This window comes from Mixophyes fleayi, chromosome 7, assembly GCF_038048845.1.
Source record: "Mixophyes fleayi isolate aMixFle1 chromosome 7, aMixFle1.hap1, whole genome shotgun sequence".
NCBI classification, from domain to species: Eukaryota; Metazoa; Chordata; class Amphibia; order Anura; family Limnodynastidae; genus Mixophyes; species Mixophyes fleayi.
The window spans coordinates 74,344,949-74,358,975 of NC_134408.1; the positions used below are offsets into that span (position 1 = coordinate 74,344,949).

Genomic DNA, 14,027 nt, shown 5'->3' on the forward strand with positions numbered 1-14,027 from the left:
TTTGTATACTATCCAAGTCTCTACATATCTGAGACCTTTTTCCTTGTAACCCCTTTATATGCTTAACCTCTTCAGGGTTCCTGGCACATATGTGTACGTTTACGTTTATTTAAAAATAACTTCTTTTTGATTGCAAAACCTTTTGAAGTTTGAATATATATTTCTAACTAAATCATTCAATATAATCTTTATTAAAATCTATATACAGACAAAGCATTTATAGTTTCTGAGCATTCGATTGCGACACATTCCCAAATGTTCAACAATAATTTGCAACTGTAAAGTGGTATTTTTTTCAACCTAATATATTTAAAATTTTGTGCATTAAAAAACAGGTACCTACTCTAGATATGTTTAGGAATTGTGATTGTATTAATCTTCTGGATTTTTGTTTTGTGTCTGTTCAATTCAATGTAAATAGTAAATGTCCATATTTGTGGACATTTAGTGCTCGTGGATATTTTTGTGTTGTATATGCATTTTTCAAGCCAGTGCATCTGGCTGCTGGAGCCTGTTGATAACATCACTCCCATTCCGCTTCTCCCGGATTATTGCTAGAGTTGGTCATCGGAAGACCATCAAATAATGGACGGGCTTTCGTCATTGAAACTTTTCGATTTGATGGTAGCTAACCATCACATCAAAAGAATTTTATGGAAAAAAGTGTTCATATGATTTGGGCATACACACAAAAAACGTGTTTGTGCAATACCTCTACAGCGTGGCCGGCTGGCGATGGGGCCCGGAGTGGTGACTCAATGGAAGAGGCAGAGCAAAATAGGACAGCACAGTGCTCATGCAGGCTGCTGACTGAGTGTGGGACTGTGACAGGTCTGTGTGTGATTCTGTAGCTGGCTGATTGGCTTTCACTTTCTCATAGAGCCAAACAGAGCTAGAAATGTGACAATGCATCAAGAAAATCAAAAGGTTCCTACATTCTAAAAACAATAGCAAAATACCAGATGAGTGCAACAAAATGTATCAAAATTCGTCCACTCTTAGATGTTGTCCAAAACATTTGCTGCAATTACCAATGCAATTGAATTACAGGCCATTCACAAAATGCTCATCCCTTTCAAAGGAAGACAGAGGCAAACAGTACATAAAATCCAAGCCCAAAAATTGAGGCATCAATTGAGGTCTCAAAATTTGAAATGTACCAAAAATCCAACTCCACAATTATAGAATTTGGTGTGATTGGTGATACTGTGATAAGACTATGTGACATATTAAACAATAAAAAGCATAAGATGTTTCTGGATAATCTTTATACCTCTATACTTATCATTATATCTGATAACAAAAGCATTTTTGTTGTACCGTTAGACGAAACAGAATTAAAGATTCTGAAGCCAAGCTTGTCAACCCCAAAACTTTAGCGAAATGTGGTACAGGAACAATTTCGGCATCCACATCAACAGACAATGTGACAATTCTACGGTGGGCAGATAATAATATTGTTTTTATGATCTCTACATATGCAAGAATAGAAACGCAAGTCGTCTCCGGATGAGACAGAAAATGAAAGGAGTATGCCCAAGTAACAAGGCAGTATGCTATCAACCAATACAACAAAAGTTTATGGGAGGAATAGATGTATGACAGGATGATTGCTCACTACCCTCATTCAATTATTCAAGAATTTTACCAGGAGTGCCTTCCATTTTCTTTTCTTTTTTAATCTCTTTATTTTCAACAACAGCCAGAATTCCAAAAAAAAGAGAAAAAATTACAGAAAGAGAGCAATGAATCATAATGAATAAGACAATTCCATATCCTCCATTTTGTCTTTTAGGAAGTCATTTTCCTTTAGTAATAAGTCCAAATCCTGGGATGCTTCCTTTCCATTTCTGATTTGAGGTCTTCTATGGCTTTCTGAAGGTCTACGGAGAAGACGTTAGTGCGGTCCACAATTAGATTGCGCAATTTAGTAAAGTCGGCTTTGGTAGAGGGAACCATGGAGCTTGGAGAGTCTGGGTCACTTTGGGCTCCTTGAGGAGAACAGGGAGGGGAAGAGGTTGTTGCTTTGTCTTGACGGGAGAAGTGCTGTGTAATTTTGCCAGCTGTACCCCGGCGACCTCTGCCCGCTGGTTTATTCATGCTGTAGATAATGTCCCGAATAACCAGATTGTCCAGAAGTGAATGTGTTGCAGACAGGCGGGGGGGGGGGGAACCTGAGTGGGTTAAGTAGACATCAACAACTGCGTTATGTTATATGAAAGAGGAGGATACAGCATTTGGCCAGTTACAGATTTCACACTTGGAATCTCGAACAGCTGTTTCCTAGAAAAATGGTAATGAACCCAAAGTGCTCTTATTGACAGAGAACTAGGTGTTGGATTAGTGCAAACAGTGTCTGTACAAGTTGACGAACAAGGATTACAGAAGCCAGTATTATACTTGCTGTTTAAGGCTGACTGAGCTTACATGTGAAGTATTGCAGGGCGGGATACAGCCGTAGAACAAATCATGTTCCTTTGTTAGTGAAGGCACAATTTCTCGTATCCAGGAGTCCTCACACATACGGTTGTGTTAGAAACTGGAGGCCGATAGCACCGGAAGTGTGGCGTCTGCCGATATTGCCCTGCTTTACTCCGGGGATGGAAAACCAGAAGTAGGTCTCCATACATACATCCAGATCTCCTTCCAGTCCAGAGCTTGTCCAGAGCACCAATGTGGTGCCAACACGCCAGGCTCACTGCTTCTATCCGACAAGCAGGTCCAGAGTCAGGTGAGTGAGGCGAGATATATAAGATGTCACACCAGTGGTGGCAGAGATTCCCTGCACACTTGAGGAGGATCCCCAGGAGGGTTCAAGAGACGAGGCAAAGTAGCGTGGGACCAAATAGGGCCAGGAGGTCCTCAGTCGGCCATTCACAGCCATCTCACGGGTGGGGATCAAATACACCGAGGCCGGATCTCCATAGCTTCCACTGTCGATTAAGGGAGGGCTTGGGGTCATTTTGGAGCAGAAAAAATGATTATCCCCTATAAAAAAAAAGCACCCTTCCAGTATGGCCCCAAAACACCCCCCCCCCCCCCCCCCCCCACACACACACCTTCCGTTTTCTTAATGTTTCCATAGTAAATCATATGGATCCTTTTCAAAATTAGCGGGAAATCAAACTTGAGTTTACTAAAATTTAAAGTGGGAATTGCAGCAACAATAATTGAAATGGTTGAAAACACCAAAAAAAAGGGAAAGGCTTTCTAAATCCAATGTGGAAATACCATTAAAAAACAGAAGGTTGTGCCTGAAGTAAGATTGGATGGAGTTCGGCTTTATCCAAAAAAAATGAATCTTAAAATCCTACACGATGCGAAGGCAAAACCTGTTCCAGACACACTTGCTACATTTGTGGAAAAAGATTCAGTGTGTCCAGAATGTATGAACTCATTTCATACTTCACAACCACCAAAGACCAACGTACACATATGTGGCGGGTTAATTTTCTGTTTTTTTCGACACTTGCATAAAAAAAAAAAAGAAATTCTTAATTTGTAAGGAATCTTTTCTGTAAAATATATATACATTTTTCTTATTTTTTTGTTATGTATCTGTAAAGTTATAACTGTTTTCCTGAAGAAGTTAAAGCTCATTTTGATACAAAATATTTTATTATACAGCAAATCCGTTCCATATATTCTTCTGGGGATTGCACTGAAGTTTCTCTGAGGAATACTTTCCACACATAAGAATTTACCAATTGATTATAAATAAGCTTTATCACATACTTTACATATACAATTGAATCTTGCAGTTTTTTCCCCTTCCACATGAAGCTAACTAATCTAAACTTAGTGATGCACACCTTTAATCTACAATTAGAGAGTCTGCTGGACAGTGCCAGGGGGACTCTGAATTTGGTAATAACCACTATAACTTTGATCCAAATTTGCATGCGGCTCGTAGAGTACATATCATGTAGCCTTCCCTTGATGTTTTATAAGTAAACTCATCTCTCAGGAAGAAACTGGCTCAGGATCAACATTTGTAAGGGGCCCTTATTCTTATGGGCTGCCCTTATGCTTATCCATGTAGTGTTCCAGAGATTTTTAGTAATTGAACCTAGTAACGTGCTTATTGAGATCATAAAGGAAGGTGCTATGGCAAGAACAACATGCTAGTCCCTGGTTTTACACTTTGAATTTGGGTGTCTAACATGATTTGCATAAAAACAAATTAGACAAGCGCAAATAATATGAGCCATCAGGAAACAAAATAAAGGAGGGATAGAAGCAAGGGCAAGATATCAAGGTGGGCTACATACTTTTCCCTCTGCTCTAAACTATTTCTATGAATAAATCAGCTTTAACCTTTAAAACTTAGATGACAAATTTGTAACCACTAAAAGAATAATAGAACTTTTCAGTCTAACTACCTTAGGGGGGATTAAGGATATCTCCAGTCAACACAATTGATATATATATATATATATATATATATATATATATATATATATATATATATATATATATATATATATATATATTGGAATGGGAAAGTTCACAAACATAATGAGGTCTCCTCATTATTCACATATTTTTTTCTTCACTTGTACTTTAGGTGTGTGACAATATTTTCACTAGCATTCAGCATGGATGGCAATTTTCTCTCTGCCTCAAGTAACACAGAGACTGTCCATATCTTCAAGTTGGAGACGGTCAAAGAGAAGTATGCATCCTTTTTTTCCCATACCAAAGCTGTTTTGCTTTAATGCTTTTAATAACATTCTTTTGAAATCTCGCAGCATTTAACATATATGATCTTAAATTAAGACACTTTACATAAAGTAAAAACAGTCTTTAAAGTGTTTTATATATTGTGCTCCCCCCCCCCCCCATACTCCCATATAATGAGCGGTGTTGCACCCTTGTATTCTTAATATGTAATATTTTATGTCCATAAATATTAAATAGTAGTAAGGTCAGTGGTAGTCATTTCTACGACTACCACCACACAGACACAACTTGCCCCGACATCCTCATCACAAAACTGTTATTCACGACATCTTGGCATTCCCGATTGTTGAAAAAGCTGATTTCAAAGTATTTCCACCCACGCACAGTGCAGCACACAGAATGACGTCAATTTTAAGTGCGGCCTTATTAATGGTGGCCTTAAGGGGGCAGGGCAAGTATGCAGCGGCTGGCCAATGTAGGATTGCTAAAAAGTATTGTCCTGCCGACGCGTACTTGCAGGTATGATCTTCATTGCAATTTGGTACCCAACCCAGTAAAGTAACTTAACATTTGACAGGTTAGATGAGTACTTTAATACCATGTATCTGTAGTTTCCAGAAAATGTGTGAATGGCTAGGTGCTCACACAATAGCGCTTATTTGGAAAATATTCATAAACTGTACCATGAGGAGAAATAGTAAATTTCTATGCAAAACTTCAATGTTTCCAATATATATGTTTCCAAAAACAATGCAATCTACATAATTTAAGTGTTTTTTAACATTTATACTACATTGTTGCTAATTTGACTAAAATCTACAAAACATTGCTTGCCCCTGAGTATCTCCCAGAAAGCCCTACATACAAAAAAAATATATAAACCACAGACTACATATATACCATTTATGTCTTAAATATACATTTTTACTAGTGCCAAAATGTGAATGGAGTTCACAAATAAAATGAAGTCAGAATAGTGGCACTGCTGGATAAGTGGTGTTAGATGCCATCCTTTACTCTGAGAGAGCCATTCTAGCCTACTGTATACACCCCAAGCAACGAAGATTGAAGACAGAATCAGTATTGGGAGAGACTCCCAGTACTTTCAAATAAACCTAATCTCCCAACAGAAGCCAGAAATTCAAAAGTCTGTGTAAGAGCCACATATCATCTTCCAGTTTCAACCAGCCCCACTAATTGCATGGCTTGGAGTATAGGTGGAAGCTAATACATGGGAACTACATATCCAGTGTTTCTGTAAGAGTGAGAGGGGGATTGTATTTATTTCAACATATTTCATGCTGGTGCTCAATCTGTAATGGTTTTCAATATTAATAAGTGGAAAAGGCATTTAAACATTGTTATGCAAATGATCTTGTCTCTATATACTATCTTTTTGTTGTTGTTTTAGGCCACCTGAAGAACCAACCACCTGGACAGGTTACTTTGGAAAAGTCATCATGGCATCCACCAGTTATTTGCCCTCTCAAGTAACTGAAATGTTCAACCAGGGGAGAGCTTTTGCAACTGTTCGATTGCCTTTCTGTGGTCACAAGAACATCTGTGCATTGGCAGTGTAATTTAAAATTTCTCAATTTATTTGTGTGTATGTTTTAATTGACTAAACCATGCTGTATTACAGCATCTACTGCATATCCTTTAGTAGTGCCTGGGATACAAACAGGTATTTATAATTTATATGTATCTACCATAAATAACAAAGCAAGCCATGTGCTTGTAAGCACAAAGTTGTTATTGAAGCTATAACAGTATGAATAGTGCCATTGTAAATGACTTGGAATTAGGGGTAATTTATGAAAAACTCTGCACAGAAAATAGTGGTGTGACCCATTATAGTCATATATTTGCTTTGTTTTTAATCTTCACACAAAGGTGGAATTCATTTGCCCCTCCGGAACGGCCGCGAGACACTTGACACAGATTTTGTTTTACAGAAGTAACGCTTATTTTTGCTCTTGCCCCATAGAAGTGCAAGCAAAAATCAGCGTTCCTTTTTACTGTAGTAACAGTAAAAATGTGCGGCTACGATATTCTGAGGAACATCGTGGCTACTTGAGTCTGCCCTGAAGAATGACAGAAACTGATCACAGTGGATTACACCACCTTCTTCCTGTGTACACCTTACCTGTTTTCTTATTAATGAGGGTAGATTGCATAAGATACTGCATGCCTAATGTCATCCTATTCATATGTTTACATTTAGGATTCAAAAGATCCCACGTCTACTCGTTGGGGCAGCAGATGGTTATCTATACATTTATAACCTTGACCCACAGGAGGGTGGGGAGTGCACGCTAATGAAACAACACAAGTAAGAAAAGATGTAACCTTTTTTACCTGCAACATTTATGGTCTTTATTTGTTACACTTGTCTTTGCTTTTATGATTAAGTCAATAGTCTTCCACAATAGTAACTGAAGCAATGCTTGTTAGAAATTACATTTGTATAAGCAGGGCAGTGCACTGTAAAAATCTGGTATTTCTCTGTGACAGTGTGCTCATGGAAAGGAAACTGAACTGTAGAAGGGATGATTATACCGTGGATATATTGGAGGAGGTTATATTTCTAGCTGGAGTAGCTATGATGGAGCAGTGACAACTGTGAAATATCTTATGTCACTCAGACTAGTCCTCAAATAAAATGATGTATTTAACAATGGTTTATACTACTTTTATAATACTTAATTTTAAGTTGCTCATATGTGTAATAATTTTATTGACCAGTATTGGCAGCTCCAGAACAAACTAGTCACTTGCCGAATGGATAAGCCAAAAAAGACCTCCAACATCTGATCGGTAACAGTCAATTATCCGTTATTTCGACAACCACACTAATGATGCATCCTATGGGATCTGGCTGTATGACCTAATGGCTGCACGGCCAGATCGGTCTGGCCAGATTGGTCTTGGGTCAGTTTCAGTACTGAGCATTTCGTCTTTCGCTAATTAGTCCGGAAAATATACATATATAGATATATATGTATATTTTCCGGACTAATTAGCGAAAGACGAAATGCTCAGTACTGAAACTCACCCAAGACCAATCTGGCCAGACCGATCTGGCCGTGCAGCCATTAGGTCATACAGCCAGATCCCATAGGATGCATCATTAGTGTGGTTGTCGAAATAATGGATAATTGACTGTTACCGATCAGATGTTTGAGGTCTTTTTTGGCTTACAGGATGGACCGCCTATGCCACCCTGTCTGTTGTTGCTGGGAACCAGCTGGGTTTACTTTGTCACCGTTCCCTTACGTTATCCCAAATGCGCCCTCTTGCCGCAGTAGGAGGGGCTTACAATGCTGCCACCACTGAGCACCTTTATGGCGCTCAGAACCACGTTCCTTCTGTGTAACGGTCACTGCTAGTATACTCCTGTGCTGGTACACTTGGGCTGGTAACTCCGGACCTCTTACTATGGATCCGGGTTGCTGTGGATGGACTCTCCCTGGCATATCACACTGACCAGAGGTGCATGGGTTGCAGGCAGAGCGGTGGTACTGGAAAAGCTTGGGTCCAAACCTCAGAGCCAGCCGGAGAACAGATTAGATTTAGTGTCTAATTTGCAGGTCACAAGATTACAGCAATATTGAAGAAGTTGTCAAGCATGGTCTTGAGTGATGCAAAGAGTGATGTTTTATTTCGCTCAGGTGCCCAGACAAGGACAGTTCCACTGATTAAAGGTATCAGTGGTCAGGTCAGATGGAACATCAGAATGATACATTTCAATGTACAGAGCAGTGCTTTTTATGCAGATTTGGACACAGGCTATTTTTAGAATCAGGATGTACTGTTTACCAAAACATAGATTTACATGAATTTCAACACTAACAATATTTACACTTATCTGTGAAATTCTAGAAACGCTGTGATGTCCTTGCATCTTTGTTTTAGACGCAGGAAATCTAGCAGCACGTTTTAAATTAAACCTTCCTTTCTCCAAGTGAAACCTCACACAGCAAAAGACAAAATGAACATAATAATGGTGTCTTTCTTCAGAATACACATTCCCACAGTACATCACAAACCAAAACAAGCAATTTTCCCACATCACAATACACAAAAGGCTTCCATCCACAAAGGTTCATTGTATCGGAGTTATATACATCAGAAATAGGCATTCGCTTTAGAAAGGTTAAAACAGAAAAAACAAATTTTCTACCCTGGTATCAGAAATAACGATTTCCTATCTCAAAATATACACAATTTCAAAAATAAGGGCATGTGCAATTATATAAATAAGCGCCCTGCGCTATTTCCTTTAAATAAATTTATGCCATAAGTTATTTATACGTGATCCAGTCACAATATACATCTTGACTTTGGGATGGTTACATGAGCACCCTAATTGATTGTGATATAAGGAGGAGCATATGAACACTACTTATCAGCATATTCCAATTTTAAAGAAGCTAAGACACTTTACAGAATAAGCAATTATTATTAACCCACTAAGGGGGGTATTCAATTGTTAGCGAGTTTGTAATTTCGAGCGAGTTAAGTCATTTTTTTTTTTTTTTTTTCTTATTTTCGAGCGCGGAAACTTCTCCCGCAATTCTAATCTTTTTTTTTTTTTTTTTTTTTTTACCGAAACGGTGTCGCACTCCAACCGTTTGTCAATGTTAAAGTATAGGCTGGATGCGAACCCTCAGCGGAATAAGCTATTCAATTGTTTTTTGGTTTTTTTTTAAATCCAGTATTTTTATTGAAATTTTTTAAGATATAAACATACTAAACAACAAAAAGAAAAGAAAAACAATCGCATACATATCGGAATTAAATGACGGAATTTACAAGATTACATTAAAGCATAATAATAATAAATGTGCTATATTCATTCAGGATCATACATCGTAAATGCTTATACATAAGTATGTTACACATGCAGGGTTTATTACATTGACTCAGAAACTTATTATAACAACTGCGGTAGCCATACATTTAAGTAGATAGAGCATCTGTACTAGATGACATAGGATAGAATGGAGACTCTAACCATCTGTACCATATATTCTCAAATTCCTTCAGAGCCTGTCTGCTAGTATAAACAAATCTCTCGTGCCTTATGGTGGTATTGACCAGTGCCTTCCAATTTTTAACCGTGGGACTCGTCGGGTCAACCACAGCCTCGCTATACAGACCTTAGCCAACATCAATAACTGTGAAATGTACATTTTTGTCAGTTTATTAACTTTCCCCTTCAATCGGAGCCCAAAGAGACAAGTGGCCGGTGAACTAAGAGACACTTCAATTCCAGTAACCTGAATACATCTCCTGATCCTTCGCCAGAAGATTTGTATACATGATCACTCCCATAGAAGGTGCCAAAAGTTAGCATTGATCGAATTGCATTTCGGACAGTTAGGGGTAGCATCCGGGCGAAATTTTGCCAATCTAATAGGGGTAAAGTAGGCCCTGTGTAAGATAAACACCTGTATTTGTTGAAATTTTAATGATGATAACCTTTAGTACTGTCTGTAACCATTTCCCACTCCTTGTCTGATAAAGGGCCAATATCTATTTCCCACTGATTCCTCAAACCATCCAAATCATCTGCAGTGGATTCATACAGAAGACATGAATACATTTGAGAGATCAGACCTCTATAACCCAAGGCCTGTAATTGTTTCCTCAGTGGATCCACCCCAAACACCAAAGTCTCCCCTTTAAATTGTGTGTTTAGGGCGTGTCGTAACTGAAGGTAAGAATAAAACATTGTTCTGGGTACAGAGAATTCCCCAACCAACTGTTCGAAGGATTTAAGTACATTTGTATCATAAAGCTGACCTACCGACACCACACCCAACCGAGACCACTCCCTGGCCCTCTTCACTGTATTCAACTTCTCAAATTTCTTTGCCCCCCAGATAGGAGTATATGGATCAATGTCAGTTTGTTTCATTATTTTATTACAGATTGTGCAAATCTTAACTGCCTGAATCAGGAGCGGAGGAGCCCGCATACCAAGCCACCCCGCCAGCAGTGACTGTAAGGGAGTGTGATTAGAATTAAATTGGTGTACAAACACCCAATGTAGCTCATGGTAATCGGGGTCCGAAACCCTTGCCTTAAGGTGGACCAATTGAGAGGCAAAATAATATAATTTCAAGTTAGGAAGTGCAAATCCACCAGAAGATCTGGATCTATACAGCGAGCTGAGCTTGACCTTAGCCCTTCCCCCTCCCCAAACCAATGAAATCAAATAGCTATCAATGCATCGGAAAATGGAGGGTGGAATATATACAGGTGACTGCTGGAGTATATATAAAAACTTTGGCTGCACCATCATCTTAATTAAATTTATCCTACCGGAGACGGAAAGTGGGAGCTTCTTCCATACATGAGTTTTTTCTTTAATGTATTTGATCTGGGGCCGCAAATTAAGTTCTACATATTCAGCGGGGGTATTAGAGATCCATATTCCCAAGTATTTGAATTTCGATGCCCATTTTAACTGTAAGCCTTCTGGCATTGTCACGGGACACTCCCATCCCAGAGGGAACACGCTTAATTTTTAGGCCGGAAAAAAAACCAAATCCATCAACCACCCGCAGCAAATGTTTTAGGGAAGTGTCGTGATCTGAAAGGAACAACAGCATATCATCTGCATATAATGCCACCTTATCCTCTCTGTGCTCTGATCTAAGTCCCACAATTTCTCTATCATGCCGGATGTTACAGGCCAGCGGCTCTATTGCTAATGCAAACAGGGCCGGAGACAACGGGCATCCCTGTCTAGTACCCCGCTCTAATTGAAATTGTTGAGAAAGATGCCCATTGACACAGACCCGCGCCACTGGATGTGAATACAAAAGTTTAACACATTTTATAAATTCCGGGCCCACTCCAAATCGGGACAATACCTCACACAGGTATGGCCACTCCACCGAGTCAAACGCCTTGGCTGCGTCCAAGGACACCACAACTTCGCTCTCAGAAGAAGGTGACCGCACCTGCAGGAGAGTATACAGCCTTCTAAGATTGATAGACGTGGACTTGCCTGGCATAAATCCCGTCTGATCCGGATGAATTAATTCCAGCACCACTCTACTTAACCTCAAAGCCAGTAATTTTGCTAGAATCTTAACATCATTTGACAAAAGTGAAATTGGGCGGTAGGACTCAGGGTACAACAAATCTTTCCCTGACTTAGGCAGCACCACCACTATTGCCTCTGCCATTGAAGGGGAAAGAGCGCCAATCTCACCCAGCTCGCTGAATGTATCCAACAACCTAGACACAAAAAAGGGCCGGTGTTTTTTATATAATTCAATTGGGATTCCATCTACTCCAGGGGCTTTACCATTAGGGAATGACATAATAGCTATATCAATCTCTTCAAGAGTAAAGGGTGAGTTCAAAAACTCCCTACTATCATCGGAGAGGACAGGAAGGGAGATACCATTCAAATACTGCTGTAATGTATCCATGTCATATCTGACCTGTGACTTATATGTATTCGTGTAATATTTATGAAATACCTCAACAATATCAGGCATCAGATACTTCTTAACCCCACTGTCATCACAGATAACCGGTACTGTTGCATCTGCCCTCTCCGCCCTTGTCAGATAAGCCAGGAAGCTACCATTTCTATCGTCCTCTGCATATCGTACATGCTTAGAAAACAGAAATTTACGTTTGGATTTCTCAAATACATACTCTACCCACTCTCTCTGGGCCAACTACCATGTTCCCCTTGCAACCTTAGTTTTGTCCGCAATGTATTCTGCTTCTAAGGATTTACACTTTTTCTCTAATATCTGTTCTTTTTGTCTGGACGACTTTTTAATTTCAGCTATGCCAGCAATTAATGTCCCCCTTAGGAAAGCCTTAAAAGCATCCCAAACTATAGGTGGCCTTGCTGTTACCAGATTATCTACAAAGAAGCCTTCCCACTGTGTCACTAAGGTCGCTCCTGTACCCATCAAGGAGAGCCAGAAGGGATTTAATTTCCAAAAGGACTGGCCTCTATCAATTGCAAAATCAATAGATAGGCAGAGGGGCGAGTGGTCAGAAATTCCCCTAGCCCTATATTCCACGCTCCTTACCAGTGGTACCAGAGAGTGTGACAGCAGAGCCAGATCAATTCTTGAAAATGCATTATGTGATGTAGAAAAGCAGGAGAATTGGACATCTTCTGAGTGCCTCAAACGCCATACATCTACTAACCCCATTTCCTCAACCAGAGCAGAAAAAGCCGACTTAGAGTTGCCAACTACAGCATTTTTCTCTCGTCATCTGTCCACCTCTCCATTTATCACATTATTAAAATCCCCTATACAAATGGCTGGAACATCTGGGAACAATGCCATGAATTCTCCACATTTCCTTAACACCTCACCATTATACGGTGGGGGTATATATACAGCTAACAGAATCACCGGAACCCAATTAATGACAGCCTTCATCAGTACAAACCTTCCCCCTGCATCCACTTGAATTTTTTCCAAGGAGAAGCAGAGACGTTTATGTACCAATATAGAGACCCCTTGAGAATTAGTCGTGTACGTAGAGTGGTATGCCCTACCTACCCATGCTTTTTTAAGGGCGAGTATTCTATCACCGTGTAAGTGAGTCTCCAATAGACAAACAATATCAGGATCATTTTTTCTAATTTGTCTTAGTACAAGAGAACGTTTCACAGCATTATTTAGGCCCCGCACATTCCAGGAGAGAATTTTCAGCTCCTTATCAGATGTACCAGAATACATATAATAGTAGTCCCTCTTATCTCACTACCCCGCATCCCACACCCCTGCACAGCATACATTGACATACTTATAAGCACTATAATCCTTGTCTATATATTTGCGATAACATTAAAACTACCCACAACTTAAATAACTTTAATACTAAACCCATACCCCCACCCTGTATACTCCACCCAACTTAAGTATACCTTAAACCCTAACTAAAATTACCTTAAGATATTCAGCAGGCCAGCACACTACCAAAAAAGGTCACCCGCAAAATACCAGAAGATAGAGGAAGGAAAAGGAAGGAAGGAAAAGGGGCGAATTGAGACATGAGAGGAAAAGAACGGCCTTAAAGCCATGGGCTCTCCAGCCCATTACATTTATTTTTTTTTATTTTTTTTTTTTACAGTGGACCTTTCAATATTAGTTTGAAAATCACAGACCCCACCTGAGCGAAATACATTTTTTATTTTTTTTTTGTACCACAGAAGAGAAATTACATTATGTATAGAAAATACCATGCATAATATCAATGACAAATCAGCAATGTCCAAAGGACTATCAGGAGAGACATAAAAAAGTACTCATCCAGCATCAGCGTCCAGCATCAGTGTCCAGCAGCAG

The 14,027-nt window shown here is 39.4% G+C and overlaps 1 protein-coding gene across 1 annotated transcript in view; it reads left to right on the top strand.

Moving 5' to 3' along the window:
* WIPI2 (WD repeat domain, phosphoinositide interacting 2) overlaps positions 1–14,027 on the top strand; it is a 289,569-nt gene that overhangs the window by 253,771 nt on the left and 21,771 nt on the right. Inside the window, exons 6-8 of the mRNA XM_075179984.1 lie at positions 4,568–4,675; positions 6,095–6,259; positions 6,908–7,015. Of these exons, the coding sequence (XP_075036085.1) occupies positions 4,568–4,675; positions 6,095–6,259; positions 6,908–7,015 (381 nt within the window). The remainder of the gene's footprint in view (positions 1–4,567; positions 4,676–6,094; positions 6,260–6,907; positions 7,016–14,027) is intronic.